Source organism: Chaetodon auriga, chromosome 16 (assembly GCF_051107435.1).
Source record: "Chaetodon auriga isolate fChaAug3 chromosome 16, fChaAug3.hap1, whole genome shotgun sequence".
NCBI lineage: Eukaryota > Metazoa > Chordata > Actinopteri > Chaetodontiformes > Chaetodontidae > Chaetodon > Chaetodon auriga.
This window is the reverse complement of record NC_135089.1, coordinates 10570909-10592553: the sequence shown is the minus strand read 5'-3', so window position 1 is coordinate 10592553 and position 21645 is coordinate 10570909. Positions and strand designations below refer to the sequence as shown.

At 45.4% G+C, this 21645-nt stretch overlaps 1 protein-coding gene across 1 annotated transcript in view; it reads right to left on the bottom strand.

The window, feature by feature from the left end:
* coro7 (coronin 7) overlaps nt 1-21645 on the bottom strand; it is a 103981-nt gene that overhangs the window by 75927 nt on the left and 6409 nt on the right. The window contains exon 7 of the mRNA XM_076753181.1: nt 18984-19034. Within this exon, the coding sequence (XP_076609296.1) occupies nt 18984-19034 (51 nt within the window). The remainder of the gene's footprint in view (nt 1-18983; nt 19035-21645) is intronic.

Sequence of the window (21645 nt, the reverse complement as noted above, 5' to 3'; positions counted from 1 at the left end):
CTACAGGGTTACAGGACTCTGCTCTGCACAACCTCCATTAGCTATGATTGAGTCCAATGGGAAGAGCTGAAGGTAGCAGTTGGACTAACAGGGATGAGCACAGAAATATTAAATCTGCGAGACACACACATGTGGGCCCTATCAATTCCGAGTCAAACCCCACTTCCTCTTCTCTCCTTTCTAGCGTCACTGTTGCCACATGCCGGGTCTGGTGGTTTGAGAAATGACTGCTGAGAAGGAAAAATGGATGGTCTGGTTATTTGAACTTCTTTAAACTGTCTAAATCAGACATTTCATTGCTGCTTGCTCTTCCCAAATCCTCTCCAGGGTGTTTTCTTACTCCAGTGCATGCAGACAGTTAAATGACACACATGTGTTCGCTCGCTGCGTGTGAAGAAGGAGTTCTCTGGACAGAAGAAAATGGAGGATATGGGTGGTCATTTTTTTTTATTGTGTGAAATTGCTGCTTGTTTTATTGATTTCAATGAAAAGGAATTTTAGCAATTCACTCCCTTCCCCATAGGAGTGCTGTAATTGCATTTTATATTGTTTAGTAGATAAAGCTATGTAGAAATGTGGCCCTAATTTTAGAATGAATCATTTCTTGATCTGGAACCGCTCAGGGCGGTGACTAAGCACATGCAGCATCTTAAAACCCAATACCCAAGTGACATTTGGACTACTGGTGACTATATTGCAGATGAACGAAAGAGAACATTTAAAAATTAATTTTGACAAAGACAGACTTGCCCTTTCGCCTGCTTTAAAAGGAATTACAAACAGCAGTTCATCCTTCCACCCAGAGCTTCTGTGCAGCGTCTTCCCTGTGACAATAAGACTCCCAGACGTTACTGCGCCCAGCTGATGTTTGCCGAGTAATACACAACGCTCCAAAAAAACAGTCATTTTACATTCCTGTTTCTGTACAAATGAAGAAGCAAGACACAATTAGCGAGCTTTATCAGTAGTATGTAGATTTTGAGCCCTTCAGTGAGCCAGGCTAGCTGTTTCCCTATGCTTCCAGTCTTCATGCTAAGCTAAGCTACTCACGTCCTGGCTCGAGCTCCGTACACATACAAGACACTAGTATCAACCCTCTTATCTAACCTTCAGAGATAAAGCAACTAAGCCTATTTTTTAAGCTATTTTGGCTACAGTTCATACCACACATCTCCTTCCTGGAAACATAGAGGTGAAATGGATATAAATCTCCTCTAAATTTGGAGTTGAAAGGGTTTGAAGATTATTTCCTCAGAATATAAAGCTTATTCCAAGACTCCTGTGCTGGACCCATCCCTGTCAGTGAAGCACGACAACCTATAAATCATAAGCAGTCAACTGAATGTGTGCTTGTAGGCCAAACTGGTGGTTGAAACCAAATTTATTGTACTCAGCTATGAGGGGACTTGACATCCTTACATATGTTGAGCGTGCATACTGACATCAAATCAGTGTTTTATGAAGGAAATTCTCAGATGTGCACTCCTGCGCCTCTCTCAGGGATGATGTGTCTTCGTCCATACCAGCGTTTTGTCTGACACCATCTGTATGCAATGCAGATGTTTTCTGGCTCCTGGTGTGCTCCTAAATAGCTTTATCCACTCAGAGGGATTAGAAAACACTCTACTGACCTGGCTCTAAAACACGTTTCAGAAGGTACACTACCAAAGCACTGACAGGGTTGATAATAAGTCCTGGAATGAATAAACACTTAAGTCCTGACTCAAGATCATTTTTCAGCGCGCAGTCAGCCGGTATGCCTCGTGCAGGTAACTGAACTCATATTTGCCTTGATAAGTCCCTGCAAGTGAGTTGGTTGAAAAATAGCCCAGATGTACAAGAGAGGTCCAGAGTAAACCAAGACCTCCAAAAAAGCAATAGATCAGAGGCGAGCCAGGGAAGGAGAAAGGCTAAAGCCAGCGCAGTATAAACAGACATGGAGAGAATTCATTGCCATTGGGCTGTTCATCACCGGCCCCACTGGCCAATTTCCTTCCAGGGGCAAGACAATGCAGAGGTGGCACTCTGACCAAACTAGGAGCAAGCGGAGCTCTGACTATTTTAATCTGCTCAGGGTCTGGTAAACATGTGGTGTCTGATTCATATTTACGGCAAATAGCAGGAGACTGTGCTCATATTACATGCAAGAGTAAGCAGCGCAAATTCTGCATCATCACTTTTTTTGCCATATTCAGCCATGCTGATCTGTCGTCAAGCGCCAGATGAGTCAGAGCGTCAGAGTGATGTCTGCGTTTTTCCCATTGCCTCATCATAATTACTCTCTAATGAGTTGAAAAGTAGCCTCACAGGTGAAGAAACCTAAGGCCAAACACAGCCCTCTCATTCATCTGAATAAAGCCAGTCCAATTGTGCTCCATGGAGGTGCCAGCACAGTGCAGGGTTACCGTTTACCTCACACTAATCACAACAAAGAAATACAATTATTGGCACCCTGGTAACTTTCCACAGTTATAAAATCCTGTCTGTGAATACTATAAACCATTGTGCAGTGTTTGACTGACATTTCAGTAATTCCCCAAACTGTCAACATGCTGGTAACACAAAGTCAGGGGATCATCAAAGTCGGTGAAAATTCCGGGGACAAACAGTAAATGTACAAAATTTCATAGCAAAGCATCGAATAGTTGATGAGATGCTTCAGTTGATACCAGACAGACCGACACTGCCATCCCTAGGGCCTAGGGCCATGCCACGAGCATGGCTAATAAGGCAACTGGGACTCTACAGAAGCTTTAAAAGGCTTAGAGCCGTCTATGGAGTGGGGAGGACAAAAAGACAAATGTCTCCTTGAGGAGATCAATCAAAAAAAAAAAAAAAAAAAAAAAAAGAGAGATAAAAATATGTCACCTTTCTATGAACCGGCTCTGCAGCAGACAGGCTTAGTTTTGCCATTACAGCATTCCCCAGGCCTTCGCTACGCTGCCTGAGCCAACCAGCTCCAAGGCTGGAGGCAAATAAACCGGCCTGATGTCTCTCACAGGAGACAGCTATGATGTCATCCTTCACCCGGATATGGAGGCACGTGCGGCTCTGAGCCTTTTGATGAAGATGTCATCAGGGCTTGGCGGCCGGAGCGATACAAGTCCAATTGCCTCCGCCCACCTTCTCCTGTTAAAGAGCGCTTGAACTTAAGGAAGCGTAACGCAGCCGTCAGAGAGCTACAACGCTACGAAGGCTCCGGGTCAGCCAGAGGACATAACATCTGGACCTTATGTGTGTTTGTATATAAATGTTGCCAAACTGTATCTCTCCTCTGCAGCCATAAATTTAACTTAAATTCCATTCACCTGGAACCCCCCCCTGCTCACGGCTCAACTTTACCGACATGCAACAAATCGATCATGACACACTTCAAAACGGGGAGACAAGGAGAGGGGGTGGGCGATAAAGGAAAAAAAGAAAAACAAGACAAATGTTTTCCTTAGCGGCGGAACAAAGGGTCCAAGCTGATGGAATTTGCACAGAAGGACGGAGAGAAAAGAGAAATGGCTCGTGACTTGACAAAATATGTGCAGGAGGTGTAAAGAATCAGTTACACCTGTTTGAGTGACTGGCTCACACACACAGTCCAGGAAGTAAAGGAAATGACATCACATCTGGGAAAGAAAATTACCAGCACAGGTGTCTGCATCGAGATGTGGGAAAATATTATTCAGACTGCTAATGAACTACGTGTGACGACATAAAGAGGGAATGGTTAAAGAGAATGTAAACAAAAGGATGAAAGGACGTTGGCCGTGATGATGCAAATCAAAGTCAAATGACGCCCGACAGGTTTGACACTGCTCAGACAGAGACGTACAGACAGGAAAGTGCCAGTCAGCAGTCTGGCCAGTTACGGTTTTATAGGTCTATTAAATATCCTCTCCCAATATAAACAAATGAGGATCACTCCATCTCCTTCTGTCCTTCTACTCCAGATATTTAACTTCTGCACTTCAACAGACGGAGTGCACATCTGTGTCACTCTCGGAGAATGTTGATTCACCCACCGGGACGAATATCAGGTGTCTGCGCGCACATATGGGAACGATCACAATCTCTGCATCTCCCTCCGTCTCTCCCTCTGACTCTATTTCTGTCCGTCTTTGCATCTCTTTGTGTATCAGCTACATATGCTAAGCTAACCAGCTGCTGGCCGTAGCTTCATATTTATCATGACAATGGCATCAATATTCTCATTTAACAGTGGGCAAAAAAGCAAAAAAAAAAACCTATTTCCCAAACTTCAAGCTTCCTTTCAGAAACAGATTTCAGTTTGAGAGTCTGTTTGCAGCTCCTCTAACAGTCGCTGTCCTTGTTTTGCTGTGCAGAGTGTAACAGACAACACTACACCACACATCGCTCCAGCTGCAGCCACTCAGCTCTTCAACCTGCTCCTCATTTTCCCCTCTCTGTCTTTCCACTGCTCTCACAGAACCATCATTCTTTTCCTTTAATTTCCCCTCCTCTAATCAATAACCGTTGCCTTGTAGCTTTCATCACCCTTAAAACAGGCTCCCTTTCAGCCTTTTCATCCATGGCTAATTAGTGTTTTCAGCAATTACTGGGGTTTTCTTCATCCTGCTCTGTCTTCACGGGCCATTTAAACTGTGTTTCTACGTCAGGATTCACTATCTTGAATGTAACTCTGATTTTACAGAAGCACGGGGCAAAAGAAGATGGAAACTACAGGGGGTAGAAGATAGAAATCAAACCAGCCATTTCATTCTTTCATTTCCTCCGCTGCCTACTGCTTCTTTTCCCTATTAATTGAAACCATCTTACATTTCGCTCATTTCTCCAGAAAGTCCAGACGCCACAAGCCGTTCTCTTATTTTTCCATACTTCTCCTTCCTCTGTTCTCTCCCTTCCTGAAGATGAAAATCAATGTGCAAGGTCATAATCAGGGCAGGGGATGTAATCTAAGGAAATGACAACACTGAGTAAATCCGTTAGGTGCAGCTGTAATAGCATAAATCTGAGAAGTGACCCACTGACACTTGCGGGTCGTATACCTTGAACTCACGATGAACGAGGCTTGTACAGCCCTTGCAATCTCCTCATGCAAGTCTGTGGTAGAAACATTAAAATACATAATAACCAATTTGTAGTTCAAACTCTCAGTTAAGTCCGCCTTCTGATGATTCACCTCCCAGACTGTTACTGCCATCATCCTTTTTTCATATTTGCCTTGTCTGCAGTCATTTTTTCCCCTCCGTCTCATTTCCTTTGTGTCAGCAAGTGAAAAGCACCGTGCAGTAAAATCTAGGTGAGATGTGAGCCAACAGGACAATGAGCACAGGTTTGGGGCCAGATCTGCTCTACAGCGATCAGAGACCTGCCGCCCCTGGGGAGGGACTAGTGATAGGAACTGGAGTGATCCCCAGTTAAATATAGCATCCAGCTAGAATGGGATATCCAGAAGTCTTTAACCCGGGGCCAGTTGTTTTGATTTTCTCTCTTCTGTCCCTACGCTCTGTCTCTTAGCATTAAAGGTCCAGTGTGTAGTTCTTAGTGGGATCTAATTGCAAGCAGCCGAATACACTTTACTTCATCACTCCCCTTAAAAGCGAGCGGGAGAACCTACGATGGCTGAGAAACTTGGGAGAAACGCAAAAGGTGCCAGCCCGTGTTTGGTTTGTCCATTCTGAGCTACTGTGGAAACATGGCTGTGCACCGTGGCAAGAGTCCATGGAAGAAGACTGGTTTCCTCTGTAGATATAAAGAGCCGACTGTAAGGTAACAAAAATATTTTCAGGTGACTGTACACTAATGTACTGTACTCATGAATGTCCACGTCTGCCATATTCTGCCAACAGATCCCCCTAAGTCTTACACACTAGTCCTTTAATGGGAACAAGGGTGGAGGGATAAAAACAGGACACAGAGACGGGTAGAGAGGTGAATAGTGAGAGAACAGGGACTACTGCACCCTTGGTTTTATGCATGAGGCACATCAATCTTATGGGGATGAAGAGGGGATTTCCTCAATTTCATCCTACACACGCCAAATGCTATGTATCATATATCCTATATTTCCTACATTATAAGGTGACAGGTGCAATTCTGTCATGAATGTTGTTACAGTTTAACTTCTGAAAACCCCATTTTACCCATAAATAAAGTTCTTATTTTCACATACACTGCAACTAACAATTATTAATAGAGCAGACGACCTTCAAAATCAAGGGTTTAGTCAGGAAAATGTATCCTCTGTGATGTCTTCAGATGTCTTGTTTTGTTGGACCAACAGTCCAAAACCCAAAGATATTCTGAAGGATTCAGATTCAGATCACATAAAACTAAGAAAAGCAGTAAATCTTCACATTTGAGGTGCTGGAATCAGAGAATGTTTGGCATTTTCTTTTCATTTTCTGGCAATAAACTACTCAATTAATCAACAGCAACTAACAATGTCTCTATCAATAATTACACATGTCTGGCTGACAGAACAGAGAGCTGGCTCAGCTTCTGTGAACCATGGAGACTTGCTTAGAGACCCATTGCCACCGATTGCCTGCCACAAAGACGTCACACTGTGTTTTAAGAGGGCAGGAAAAAATACCGGCCGTAGGAATCATTCTACCCCATGGAAAAATAAATCAAGAGGGAGAAAGAGGTAGATGGAAAAAAGGGGGATTAACAAGCGATTGGTTCCCTTTTGGATAGTGGATGACAAGTAAAAAGAAGGAGCATGTGTTAGGAAGAAAAGAGATATGAAGAGAGCTATGGCATAGGTAAGAGAGATGATTAGGGGCTGCAATGAGTAGATGTGTGGTTTGTCCATGAGTGGCTAAAAATACAGGCAGGAAAATGGACGTTGTAAGTACAAGCAGTCTGTAGCCGCAGTGCAGGAGGCCCCGCTTTCTCACCGGTGTAGGCTTTCAAGAGCTGGCACTACGCTACCATACCTCCACTGCACTCATTTGTTCGCTGCAGTCTCTGTTCAATCAGCCGCATTTAAATTCAATCACTTTTCGGATCACCTAAATAAAAATGGGCTACACTTCTGTAAAACTGAACGGCTATTTGGTGGTGAAGAAGTAATCTTATCCAGCATGTGCATTCGTTAAGGAATCTGGGGACAGGTGTAAAAACCATTACCCAGCCTGAGCCAGCGCAGGTTGTTTTCTATCCACTCGCAATAATTTGCTCAACAGATCTAGCCAAGGATCACTTGTTTTTTATTTTGCTTACTTTGGATGACTACGGACAAAAAGAGGTCATCTGCCCAAGCATAATAGATGGACGGGAGGTTTATTTTCAGACTCTAAAAGCATCCAGAAAAAAGGCCAGCTAAACTAGTGGTGTAAAAATTGAATTGAGCCATGCGTCAGGATGTCATAAAATGTTTTCCAATCTCAACTCTGAGTCCTCCTTAATGTTTTTCAAAACTAGGCTTTGGGTGCAGTTCTGCAGACTTGCATTGTGATTTTTGGTCCGGGCTAGGCAAACGAATCAGTTTAACTGCCCTGCTAAGTGAAATGAAACACTGAAGTGGTAGAAAGGCTGTGATTATTGAGCCACGGCGCTAATTGGGCCGTGTGGCCACAGTCAGGGATCCAACCAGCCAACTGTGCCAGCTTGGGATGTGGTCACCCCTCTCTGGGGCCAGGGGGACAACAGATTGAACCCAATCGCACCACACTGTGGGGGGACTGGCACCAACTGCTCTGTGCCTACTGGCAGAGGCCTCCCTCTGGGAAAACCATCCAAGGTCACAGAGGCTGGTCTTGGATCAGAGCATCATACAGAGCTAATCGGTTCCTGGAACTAACATGATTAACGGGACCACTGAATTGCCCGAATCTGCATTTCAGTCCAAAAGAAGCACTAGAGAGCCAGAGGAGATTTCAAGTGCATGTTTGGTGATCTCTGGGGTTTTTGATGGTTATTGTGGTTGAGGCTCAGGCAATGAATATTGTAGAGATGCACTTAGTGGCTTGGTCCTTTAAATCCAAACAGAGATCAACGGGGCAGGACAGAGGAAGGGCACTAATGACAGAGGGAGGAATGATGCTGCTGAACACAGCAAAAACTCCGACACCCGGGGCTGATGACAATCTGCACGCCAGACCTGCTCCGTTAAAACAAAGAGATGATTCTTTGGGAGGGATTGTAATGAAGAGAGGGTGTGTTAGACAGAGCAGGAGCACAACACACAGCGAGACGTGCCCACATTGTCGAAGACTCTCAATCCCTGCAGCCTGACCCGGACCTCCAGTGCCTGCTGACGTTTACGGCTTTCATCGCTGCCATGGAAACAGTTGGCAAGCTTTTGTCCCTCCCTGAAACCACATCACAGAGGCTTCACATCTTCAAAGTACCCCCACGCATTTGTATAAAAGTATGAAGGGTGCTCACTTAGATTTGCTCAGGAAGTACATGTGTGCAAAGCATGTCATGTTCATGTCTTTTGTGCATAATCATGGAATCCTTCGGCCTGTGTAAAGGGTAAGTGGGTTCTTAATCTACTATTTGTTTGCTGCAATCAAAGTGTGATATTGAAACTTTACTACATCAACTTCAAGGACTTGAGAAATAATACCTGTCACAGCGAGAGTCGAAAAAAACGACAGAAAAACAAAGGTTCGTGTGATTATAATTACACCAGCAGGTGTTTGCCTAAAGGGACACGAATGTGCAGCGAGATCAAATGTGCACCATGCTAGCCAGTGCCGAGGCTTACAGCATATCTTTTAAACACAGGGTATCATTTCCATGGCCGCCACCCAACATGCTGACCCCTGGCAGACTATATGTGCAGCAGCAGAGCACGGGGCAGCCGAATGACAACTTGATTAAGTACCTCATCTTCACTATGCTAACAAACAGCTCAATCTCCGGTGCTGACACTGCTCCAGGCCTCCCCAATGCTAACTTCACCCCAACACTCAGCGGCCTCACTCATCGAGAACTTCTACTTAGCTCTTGCATGAAACCACAAATTGTAGCAGAACCTGTTGTCTTAAGAGGCTCAATTAGTAAAAGATGATCTAAGTTGGCTTTCGTTGGAAGAGGAAGTGGCATTTATAAGACATGTGTGAACCAGATTTCCCCTCTATGCGCACAGAAACCATAAGCACAGGGGGCCTGTTTCCCTGAGCTCATTATGAAGACCCCTCATTTTTCCTGGCCTCCGAGAGGAACAACATTCAGCACCAATACAGGTACGCGCACCTGTGTCCCATTCTCATAGCCTGTGGTTAACCTCAGCTGCACTGGGGTACAGTGCATTCTTCTAAAACAACCCCTGGGAGACGCTGCAGGGGGAATTATTTTCATGGGGGCTGTGTAAATCGTATCTTTGAGTGTTTGTTTTCTGCAGCGTTCACCACTATGTACCTTGACTGATATTAAAACCAGGATCCTCTGGATGGCCGCATAGTGACGCCACTGTTCCAGACATTCCCCTTTGCTATTAAACACACATCGCATTTACATCAAGGCTCACAGAATATAAGGAGTCATAAAATGTACGGTAGCACTGATCATGACTGACCGTTGACTCAATTTGCTTAACTTTAAGTCAGTTCAGGTTATGTAATATGGAAAAATAGTCAAGGTGGTTAAAAAAAGCTGAATCCCAAATTAACCTTGAGTTTAACTTGATCATCATATCAGCAATGTTTACACTGAGATTCTCTCGCTCAGTGATGATTTAAAGCTGTGGTTTGTTTCCAGTAAAATACCTCTTTGCTGTTATTCAACTTGATCTGTCCTGTTATTTTGCTCGCTCTATTATCTCTGATTATATAATCGCCATTTTATTTTTCCACTATATAATGAGTTTGACATTAGATTCAACGAGTGTGTAGTCGAGCACCGGATTAAAGTTTTGAAACCTGCAAAGGTCTGTGACTAGTCTTAATAATTACATAAGACAGCTTAAATAACGGAAAATCTTACGTACACAGTTATTTGGCAAATACCAGGTGATATAGCCAATAAATGATTTACAATAATCAAAGTCAGACGGCACTTTTTAATCTGGGCATGTCTGCAAAATATGTGTAACAGATTGGCTTTGCATCTTAGAAAACAAAAACATAAGACTTGGTAGGAGGCAAGAAGTTGGATGCACGTACTTTTATTTTTCTCGGTTAGCGGTCTGCTTGAGAGAAGTACAGGGTGACTTCACCAGGCTGCCTGTCTTAAAACTCTCACCTCACGTATACAGAACCACTGTCTGACCTTAAGCTCGCTAACATATGGAGAAAACGCCAGCCTTTGGTCAAACTAAGGTCAGCTAGCCAGGCCACGGATGGAGCCCACACTGCACTTTATTCCCCTCAGGGGCTCTCTGAGGTTAGTCTTAGCGGTGTCCTGGCTCTTGTTCTTGCTCTATCATTCATGGGCGTCCTGTATATGGATGCACATGTAGATCTCTTGAGACAGTTTGACAGGTCAGCTTCTGCTACGCTGATTGGTCTGATTCAAAGCAAACATCTGGATGCCACTTTGTGATCGTCCTATACACAGACACATGTTTATAATGTGTATGTCAATGTAAGCACACAGTATGTATTTAACTCACCACGATGACCGACAGAGGTCTGATCCACAGTCCCACTCAACTCACACCCTCAGTACAAACATCAATTCACACACACACACACACACACACACACACACACACACCCACACACACACACACACACACACACACACACACACACACACACACAGAGCGCCAACTGCCTTCTGCTACTTTGCATGCCCCTAAACCACACACACTTAACAAATAAACCACAGTAATTGATCATTTGCAAAACAACACAGGGCAGAGAAGATCAACAACAAGCCAATTTTCACCGCGTACTGCTGTTCTGGCTGTTCGGTCTGAAAAAGAACCCAGCTCGTGTAGCACCTCAAGGAGCGTTGGAGTCTGAGGCAAAGACAGAGATGCATTTTGCTGTTTTAAATAAAACGGATAGTATAAGCAAAGCAGTGCAGAGGGTGATTAAAGCCACATTGTAGTAGATCGTAGAGATAAAGAGGTGGAGTCACATGGGAGAGGCTGAAACTGTGCTGATGTCAATGTTATTATTAATTTCTTATATTAAACCTATCAGCAACCTTAAAAATGAGAGAAACTTCCCGAAACAAAGGATTCCCCTGTGAACTGATCTCATTTACCATGTAACAATGATTATTTCGTGACTGAACCTTTAATCCCATTTTAATCTTTCAACCTCTTGTCCCCAAAATCTGAGAAAACGCAGTGGGATTAAGACAAAGCATGACTGAGAGCTGAAGAAGACGCTATTTCCCATGATAATGAATCTTCGCTCGCAGGATGCGGCAGGAGAAAAGCGCTAATCGTCATCCATTTTCGTCTCCAGGTGTCACCCACATGTGCGCGCAGGGCCTTAAAGGGTTGGAAACTAAGAGCCTCCGAGCAGCCAGCGCGCTAATGAGGCCTCCGCTCACAAACAACACACACATGTGAGCAAAGAGCCGCGCCGCTGCCAGCTGGCACCCATTCTTACCCCTTTCCTCCGACAAAATACTTCATGCTACCCCCAGAGCACACACCCACAAACAGTCGCGCACGCACACACACACACAAAGACAAACTCTGTGAATGTGCTGAAGCTGCTAAAACCCTTTCAAACTTCTCTTTCTACCTCGCACTGCTTGACCCCTTCACCTGCTTTTCCAGCAGCCACACTGACCAACATTCATTAACTCATCCTTCTCAAACATGACATCAAACCAAACCCAAGGCAAGATTATCTCTTGGTTTGCATGAATATAAGTACATGGAGGAGTTAGGGCATAAAAACTAAGCGTATCAATTGTAATTGAGACAGACTCCATCCAGCGCAGCAATGGAATATCCAGATTTTATGCCACTGCTTTGCCGAGCCGTCCAGGACAGTACAAATCCTGTTCCCTCATTAGGAAAGACTCCTTTCGGCTCAGCCAGATACCCTCAAACTATAACTAACACTGGCGGTGGGGCAGCCAGTAAGACAGGGAGCTGAGGAATGAAGAGAGAGGAAAAAATTGAAGAAAAGGAGTGCATGTGGGGAGGGGGCACAACATCTGGGCTGATTTAACCACTGGCTATTACCAGGTCCTGAACTCAGCAGAATCCAATGGAGAGAGGTAGAGACACAAGACACCGTGCATGGGGGCGACTGGGGAAGAGGGTGAGCATATAGAAAGAGGAGTGAGACGACGGAGGGAGAGACAGAAGAAGATATGTGCACTTACGTTAAAGAAGAAGGTCAGATGGGGATCGACCCACTAATCGGCATCTTGACCTCTGCACAATTAAAGACATATTTCTTGCCAGGTGTCTTTCTTTTGCATCATTCATAAGACCTGAGACGCCTTCAATCAGAAGAGGACGTGAGTGCATCGTGGTGTTGCTAGGAAGACGATGATCACGGTCGTCACTGTCAGTATTGGTTGAATTTGTCTATGTGGCATCTTGCACTGCTGTGTTAGTGTGCTTTACGCCGTCACACATTCACAAGGGAGGTGAGGATGCTATGAGGAGAATGCCCCTGTGTGTACAGAGGAAGATTTCTGCTATGCTATGCTATGTTTACATCTGGAAAGAAAAATTGATCCGCTGTTAAATATATGTTCAACAGCCACGCTGCACGTGCACAAACAGTCCGAGAGAGACTGGTCATTAACTCACATGTTATCACGAATGGTCACATTCCAGCCAACAAGCGTGACCGGGTATACTGGCCATAAAGATGAATAGTTTTTAAAACACAGAAGCATTTCTGGCTCGGTTTTCACTCAAATTATGCAGCTTGTGTAGCTGGAATTTGGAGCTCAGCGTTGAGTAAGGCTGCGACATATTCTTGGAATGAGCTCCCGTTCTTTATAGACATTATGTTTCACATTTCACAATGTTGACTCCGTGGTGTTAGTATTAGACACTCTCCAAGCTCTAAACAAGCTTCATTCTGCGGGAAGTATCAAAATCTCATTCTCTGGCAGGCGCTGACATTCTGTGAGAAGAAATCATTTGTTGGTACAACAGAATACTGAGCATTTTTGGGACTGAGAAAGGAATTTCCACGTGTGTGTGAGGGTTTTACGCGATACTCTTTTGAACCTGGAGGGAGAAGCGTCTCTCTGAGCTTGCCCTCCTCAACCTGTGGCTCAAACCAAAGAGACCGCTTCAGGTGCTTTGTTATTTCTATTAAATGATTCATCAGCTTGTCATAAAATCTAGAAAGTCAGAGAATTGGAGAAAAATCCCACAAACCCAAAGATATTCTGTTTACAAAAAAAAAAGAGAAAAAAAGCAACAAATCCTCACAATGATGAAGCAGAAACATGTGATTGAGACTTCAGCTAAACGATTACAGAACAGTTAATTAATTATCAAACTTTTTGGAGATTAACTATTAACTATTATCGTTTCAACACTACATGTTTGTATACATGTACAACTAGCGGTCCTCCCATATTGGCAGTTTGAGGCGGACGACAATATAAATATTCAAAGATCCTTCAATTTTGGTTAAGCTTAACCTTAAACCTTCACTGAAATCAAGATTTCTTAAGCAAAGCATGCATAAAATCTATCCAAAAAACGTATGGCTGCTCGTTCTTTTCGCATGCGAGACCCCAGTACGAGCTAATAAAATCGCCCCTCTCAATACATCGGCCTGGCTCGAACAGCGACACCTGTCCGAGAAGAATGAAACAAACTGCGAGCGGTTCAATTCAGTTCATGCCCCTCATACATTTGTTGTCCACTGAGAATATGGAGGCACAAACACCAAAATTAAGTTCTTCCATTTCACTTTGTCTCTGTGAATGTTTCTCCTTCATGGCTCTCCCTCTGGGTCTACATCTGTGATACAAGTCTTCTGCAACAGTCAAAGAGCTTCATTGTGCTGCCTGCCAGAGTCCACACAAACACACACACACACACACACACACACACACACACACACACACACACACACACACACACACACACACACACACAAAACTGACCATGCCCGCTGGTAGTTTATTCTGCCTGTAATGAGAAATCTGAGCATGGATACACACATACACTGCCCCCCCCCCCCTTCCTAAACACACACACACTTTTCTAATTAGAAGAAGTCAAAGAAACATAGACAATGCAGACGTATAAATGTGGTTTATTGTGCCTGGAATGAGGAATCCAAGTGTGGAGACACACGCACACCTACCGGGGAGTTCAGGCTGTGTAATTTATGGCGGGATATAAAAGATGGTATGAGTGGCTGCTCTCAGCCACCTATAGCAGTCAAACCGCTGTGCTTTTCCTTGGCCCTGCCCAGCGTTCCCTCCTCAAGTCCAAACCCATTCCAGCTCGTGGTCCTCTCTAATTTCACCCAAAGCAGCAGAAGCTCGAGCTGAAAAAGAGGAATCTGGCCCCCAAGTCCAGCAAACTATTCCCTTTTCCTGTCTCCCTCCTCTTCCAGCGACCACAGATCGACAGCTCTATGGCCAGCACTGGCCCAAAACTATGAGGGGTATTTTCAGCACTGTAATTTGAAGAACACATGGCATACACACAGACACACACTCGCATACAGAATAACGCACTCAGCAAACACACAGACGCTGGGGCTAGATCAAAAGATAGAATAACACAGGAGAGTGCCCGCGAAGGCACGTGTCCCGTCATCCACGAAACACCTCGTCTCACCAGGATCAGGTCAGCCGACGTGCCAGCTGAGGCCTGAGCAGTCGTGCAGCCCGGTACAGGAAAGCAGGGCGGAGGTCTAACTGCACAGAGATGTGAAAGAAACTCATCCGAAAACAAGAGGCCAGTGTAGGGATGTTATGGCAGGGAGGGCAGAACCCCGAATAGCCAAGAGAGTTCAAAAAAAAAAAAAAAAAAAAGCAGCTTTATTGCTACAGATGTTTATCTTTGGTGCTCGATGATTCACCACTTCGCCATTCTCACACCGTGTGATTTATGTCGTAGCTTTTAATTGATTTGGGTCAGTTTGAACTATTTTAGAAGCTCTGTCACACTAAAATACAGCTTAACAACACCATGTTAACCACAGCTTCACTCACTGGACCTTTCAATAGATGCTTTTCTTAAAAAAAATCACATCACAAAATCACAAAATCAAAACACCTTTGCCCTTAAAGCCAAAATATGTGCTGGAATGTGTAGACAACAGATTAGCGCACACGTTTGTTGAAGGGCCTTTTTAATGGGGGGGGGGGGGGGGGGGGGCACAGAAAAACAGAAAACAAAACTAAAATTCAAATCTGAAATTCAATCTGCTCCTCAGCGGTGCGACAGTGAGAGACAGGATGCCACATGAACGGACACGCACACTCCCCAAGTGTGCCAGCTACCTAAATACAACCGTCTGTATGCTCGTGCACATACATACACACTTGCACTGATTACAGATGCAGTATATACTACTCCTCCTGTCCAAGACCTTAATTACCCTGCGCAGTCTTATTTCCCATAAATACAGCGAGGGCAGGGCTGTAATTTAGGCCTATATTTACCCCACCTGGCTAGGGGAGAACCCAGTTCAGTGCTGCCCACAGGGATGAGCCAGCCCCACTCGACTACACTGCCATGGGCGGAACCAGGACAACAGTGGACACACATGAGCTGCGACCCAGAGAGTCAACCCTTTGAGTGAGATGGGGGGGGGGGGGGAATCCCAATCCCATGATACCTGAATTTAAACTTCTAAAAATGATGAACTGGCAAACTGGGTACCAGTTTTCATTTATCTGGCTTTGATCAATCAAACTGTCACGATAGTATCATGTTTGAGTGTGACTGCATAAAGGATATTACTACATGTGACTCAAATCACTGATTGGTGTACAGAATTTGCAGGCACAATGGATGAGGGGTGCAAATAATACACTGGTTGTGTCCTCCATATTGGGACAAAAGAGGGCTGCTGGCTTCAGAGGACCGGCCTTTGGACCGGGACAGACCAACAGTATGACTTACCAATGACTGATGGAGGTGAGGTGTGTACACTTTGGACTACATTAATGGCCGCACAGGCAAAATGTGGATAAAAACAACATTTGCTGGAAATAAACAAACACACGCGACATGCCTTGACAAGTGCAAGTGTCTTTTGTATCTGACCTAGTTTTGTGCGTTTGTGCATTACATGGACACAAATGTCTGCAGCTTTCATGAGATATCCTTCAGCCAGGAAGCTTTTCGGAGACGAGCTGTGGCTTCTCTTGATGAGGACGACTGACTGGCTCTCACGTGAGGAGCCACACAGACCTCTCAGCGAGGTTACAAACTTCAAAGAGCTTGGACACTTCTGTGCCCCTCGCTGTTTACTTTGTGGCCAGACCGGCCTTTCCCTGCCATCACATCACATCTACAACAACAAACTGGTGAAAATGCCCGGTGGAGAAACGTGGCAGAGCTTCACTGTGCCCTCGCATCGCACACAAACAACAAACCATTTAGCGGAAACTCCTTCTAACCACTGGTACAATGTGCAGTGCTGTGCTATGTTATGTTTTATGGCGTTGAACACTGCTTTGCGGGTCCGTGTTGAAATTAGAGCTTCACACTCTATGCATCCAAATTACGGGCCCCATCGTGTTTCAGCGCATTTAGGATTCATTACCCGCAGCCGTTAAACCCTCCTTCAGCAGATGAGGTGTTAATAGGAGCGGCAGTGGCTCTCCAATTCTCTGGAGAGACAGAGAGAGAGAGAGAGAGAGAGTCGCACATCTGTATGCTGTCAGGGTGAGGCTCTGCCCACTTTGCTCTCTCGAAGCACGACCTCGGGAAAGACAGGCAGAGAGAACAAGAAAGCAAGGGATCGTAAAACCAAAAAGGGAAGAGCAACCCTCTAATAACTTTGATCTGGGTCCTAACTCTTCTCTGGTTTGAGGTGGTGAAGCCATGTGCAGAGGAGGACAGCATGCTGACTCAGGCTTCCTCACTCCCTGGTCCTCCTCTCCATGGCACTGAGACCAGGAGGATTAATGAGAGAGTGGGAAAGAAAGAGAAAGAGTGCACACAGAGGGAGCAGAGGGACTTTGTTCAATGGTCTCTCTGTGTCCCGGTGGCCCAGCGGTCGAAATCGACCTTTTTTTTTTGTTACTCTGCAGATCATTTTTACATTAAAATTTTGTTGCAGACCGGCTGGGGGGTCTCTCCCACCTTGGTCTTGTTGTGGGCCGAGTTTGAAAATGACAGTGGGGGAGCGAAAGAATGAAAGCAAAGAAATCGTACAAAAGAGCATAAAAGCTAAAGAAAACAACTTTATTTGGCCTGTCTTTCATTGTGGTTGCATACTAAATGAAAAACAATACACATGGATCTCTGTGCAACACTGAGGCAGTGGCCACGCACACATTTCATGCTGAACGCTGAAGAGCGGTGATGACAGGCCGGTTAGCTCTTGTAACGATAACTTACTTTAATTAAAAGTCAGTTAACTGCTGTTGGGGGAGTAATTAAAAGTATTGAGAGCAACACGTATTTAAAGCATCAAAAGTAGCAGAATGGTGCTTCTCATTGTTAGACTATCAGATAATCTGGATAAAAATCACTGACAGATGACGTTTCTCCCCCGTACGGCCTGTTGTTCACCGCTGTCAACTATCTCACAAAGTCAAAAAAGCCATAGACTTGGCTGAAGTGTCCCAGCAGCACATCACCGCCACCAGTAACCACTGAGCTCTTACTGGAGACGCTGTTTCAGACACGGACTCTATCCAACACTGATTCAGTCTAAACTAATGAGACCCTTTAGCTGCACAAAGTGATTTACATGCAACATCAGTGTAGTTTTATTCCAATTACTTCTGGTGATTTGTCAAGAACCTGGAATATCATTTATTTAGGCGACCCGGGGCGCTGCTGAAAAGCTCGACGGCCGCACTGCGTGTCTGGTGAGGGAGAGCCAGACGGAGCCCTCGCGCTGGAGAAAATCCAAACAGGCTGCTGAAAAGCTGTTTGTGAAAAGGGACTTCAACACTGATGCACCTGATGTAAACATCCAGGTTCAAGCGCTGGAGTGGAGCCAGCCGACTCGGCTCGTGTTACTTAAGCAAACACAGGCACACATGAACTGCACTCGCAGTCCGTGTTGCGAAGGCACGCACTTCTAAGCGTGCCAGAATGGAAACAGTCCACATGTACCTTCTTCACACCCGTCAATGACATCACATACCTCTGAAACAGAACGCCTTTCATGAAAGCGTCAGAGTTTCAAAACAACATACCGAACAACACATGAGCACACAAATATGCAGTCATCCACCTTCTGACTTCCATACGGAATGATGGGCCCTCCAGGTACGTCTGCGGTCTAATATTTAATCTGCAGCGGCATGCCGTGTTTTCGCAGGATTCCACATATTTACAAATGAGAGAAAGCTCGCGGCCTGAGGCAGGCCGAGCATCTCGTAATTAAAACACCCTGGGAGGTCCACCACTGAAAAGTGTGAGAATATTTGCTTTAAGCTGACCGCCCCCTCTCTCCCCCTACAGTACATCTTCCTTTTCCCTCAACACACAAATGCACTACCACCCCACTTCCTCATTGCTGCTGGTTGTGACGGAGCCCCGTTGGCGCAGGCCTGGTTGTCCCTGGTGAGAACTTTCCACGGTGTGAGAGCAGAGGTTCATGGTCGCTTTAGATTAGAGTGGGATGGGTACCCGTGGGAAGAGGACTGCAGTTTGTGTAGCACATCCATAAATCAATAGTAGATGAATCACTGAGAGTGGCCAGTGGTGAGCTAACTGGGTTTCTGTCAACATGTTTATCACAAAATGTAGTGAAGCAAGAAAAAAACACTTACAGTAACAGGAGGTGGAGTGACAGGGGCCGGAGATATTTGCCCCCACATGTACCTGACTACTGTTTGGAGCTGCGTAAAGTCGTGTCTGTATTAAATAAAGGGTTTCTAAGATGGTTGATTTCCCTGTTTTCTAAGAGCAGTTACCAGATGTTTTGGCAGCGTGGTGAGGGCTTTATTAGGGGACTTACCTGAACAGGTGTCAGCTGGGCCCTGGGGTCGAACACTCGCAGCATCTTGTCCTACACAGATGAAAAAAAAAATGGACAAGCTTTACTTTAGGACTAAAGAAAGCTGCAAGCGATTCATATAAGAAATAATGATACAGTGTTAGAAATGCCAACAAAACTCAATTCATTGAGTCTGTGTGGTGATTGGTTGGTTTCGTTCTCAGTGCAAAATGACACTTTGCTTCAACAGAGGTCAAAGAGCGTCTGCGATGTCAAGATTTAAAGGAGGAGGAATTAAAGGCTCGTCGGCCAGCTGTGTCATAGAAACTAAAATGGACAACTGAAATATGAAAGCTGCATATTAAAAACATTAATAAAGAGTCCCTCCACCTCAGGATGAATCAGATAAAGAAGAAGACGAACTCTCTGAAGTCTCCTTAACATATCAGTGCGATCTGACTGAGTCATCACCAGCAATCCGGTGACCTCCTGGTGGCCTCATGTGCTCGACACCGGCCAGCCCAAACACGCATTCAGCATCAATCACAGCAGCCAATCAGAGAAGCTCCCGTGTGATTGAGAGGAAATGGGGCCTAATGGGATCAAGCTGTGACCGGGACATGCGTGTCTGCAGTGGTGTCACTCAATACTGCTGTGTGACTGTGATCAGAGCAGACACATGGGGCTGATAGCAGGTAATAAGTATGAGGGCTTAGACTAAACCATGCACACACTTAACACACATATAAATGTCACAGGGAATCAGGAGGCTGACAGAGACACAGTCAAGGACACACATACATACATGCACATGCGCACACACAACGCAGAATTCGGCTATCCACAGATACAGCTTTTTACTCCGTCAGGCCTCTCGCTCTATCTGTGTGTGTGCATGTGTGTGTGTGTGTGTGTGTCTGTGTGTGTGTGTGTATGTGTGTGTGTGGTGTGTGTGTGTGTGTGTGTGTGTGTGTGTGTGTGTGTGGACCACCCACGAATGTGATGCCCCACAGCTACATCTTCAGGCCTCTGTGACCTGGGCCTAAGCCAAAGGCTCAAGGAGCAGTGCCAGAACAACACACACACTCACACACATGCTTTCAACCCACATGACCTATGAACAAGAGCCCACCTGTTGGCGGAAATGCTTAAATCTGGCTAAACCCATCTCCGACCTTCATTTCTCGATTAATCAATGAATTGTGTCAAAACAATGGCGAGAAAATTGGGAAAAATGACCCACACAGCCCAAGCTGATGCCCTCAAATGCTGTGTTCTGTCTAAACAACAGCCTAAAACCTAAAGGTATTCACTTTACTATCATGTATGATAAAGAAAAGCTCCCAGTACAGCTGATTTTATACTTGCTGGTTAATTTTCTATCGAATAACCGATTAATCCATGATTGCAGCTCTATAGCCGACCATCATGTGAACGAACAATCAATAGTCAAACTGCTTTTTCCCCAGAGTTCACCCCTTTGCAAAGACACGTCAGACTAAGCGAACACATATCAACAGTACACATCTCCAAACGTACATTTGATAAATGCAGCTCAGTCACGGGCATACCAATCAAAGTGTTGCTGTGCAAACAACAACATGAGGGAGGAAACTATCTGGCAGTGCAAAGACACACGAGGGGCTTCTCACGTACAGATGTGTCCACCAGGCAACCAAACACACACACACACACACACACACACACACACACACACTCAGAAAAGCAAACACACTCTCGACTCTCTTAATTCTATGACAATAACCCGTATAGACACACACACACACACACACACACACACCACCTCAACTCATAAATGCACAGATGGAGGACCAGGACAGCCGTGTGTGCGTTTGAGTGTTTGTGTTTGTTTGCTGAGGCAGCAGCTGTTCAATCAAAGTGACGGAGCCTTACTCTCAAGCTGCTGTTAATGAGTTTTCTCTGCGGGCCTGCAGCACACAACTTTCACATGTATGCAAACACACACGGACGCTGGGAATCTTCACCCAGGGCTGCTCTCTCTCCCCCTCTCTCTCGGCTCATCAACAAACACACCGCGCTGCCAGCCTCCCATTCCCAGCCTCCCACGGTTACCAGTGTCACAGCCTGTCGTGATTGGCAGTTCGAGAGTGCGTGATCCCCTCATCCATCTCACTCCTCTCACCATGAGAAACACGGCACGGAGCTCAGTTTAAATCTTAAAATTCAAGGTGGACTGTGGCCTATAAATCCAGTCGTACCTCATTACTGAACAGCGTACCACCCTGACACAGGCTTCCCTCCCTCCCTGCTCCGACTACCTGTAGATTAGCCTTCCCTCAAATGAATGGCGCCTTTCTCCTTCCGAGTGTGTCATAAATATACATCTCTCTAGGTCCAAACGAGGCCTGTCATGATTCCTGCTCTTTGGGGTGGTGCTCTCCCCTTCATCTTCCCCCCAGCCCTGTGCCCCAATGTTTACCCTATGGGAGGGCCGGGGAGGATTGGACCCACATGTTGGCGGGCCCTATTTGCTTTAATAGGTTGGATTGGAGAGATTGAAAGGGGCCTTTCGGGTTAAATGACACCAGAGCCCAACAGGGCAAGAACTTCAGAGGCCCCCCGGCTCTGATCTCGGCTCACACCACCCCCACCCCAACCCCCATTTCTTTTCAGGTGCCTTGTTCTTTCGGGCTGTATTGGC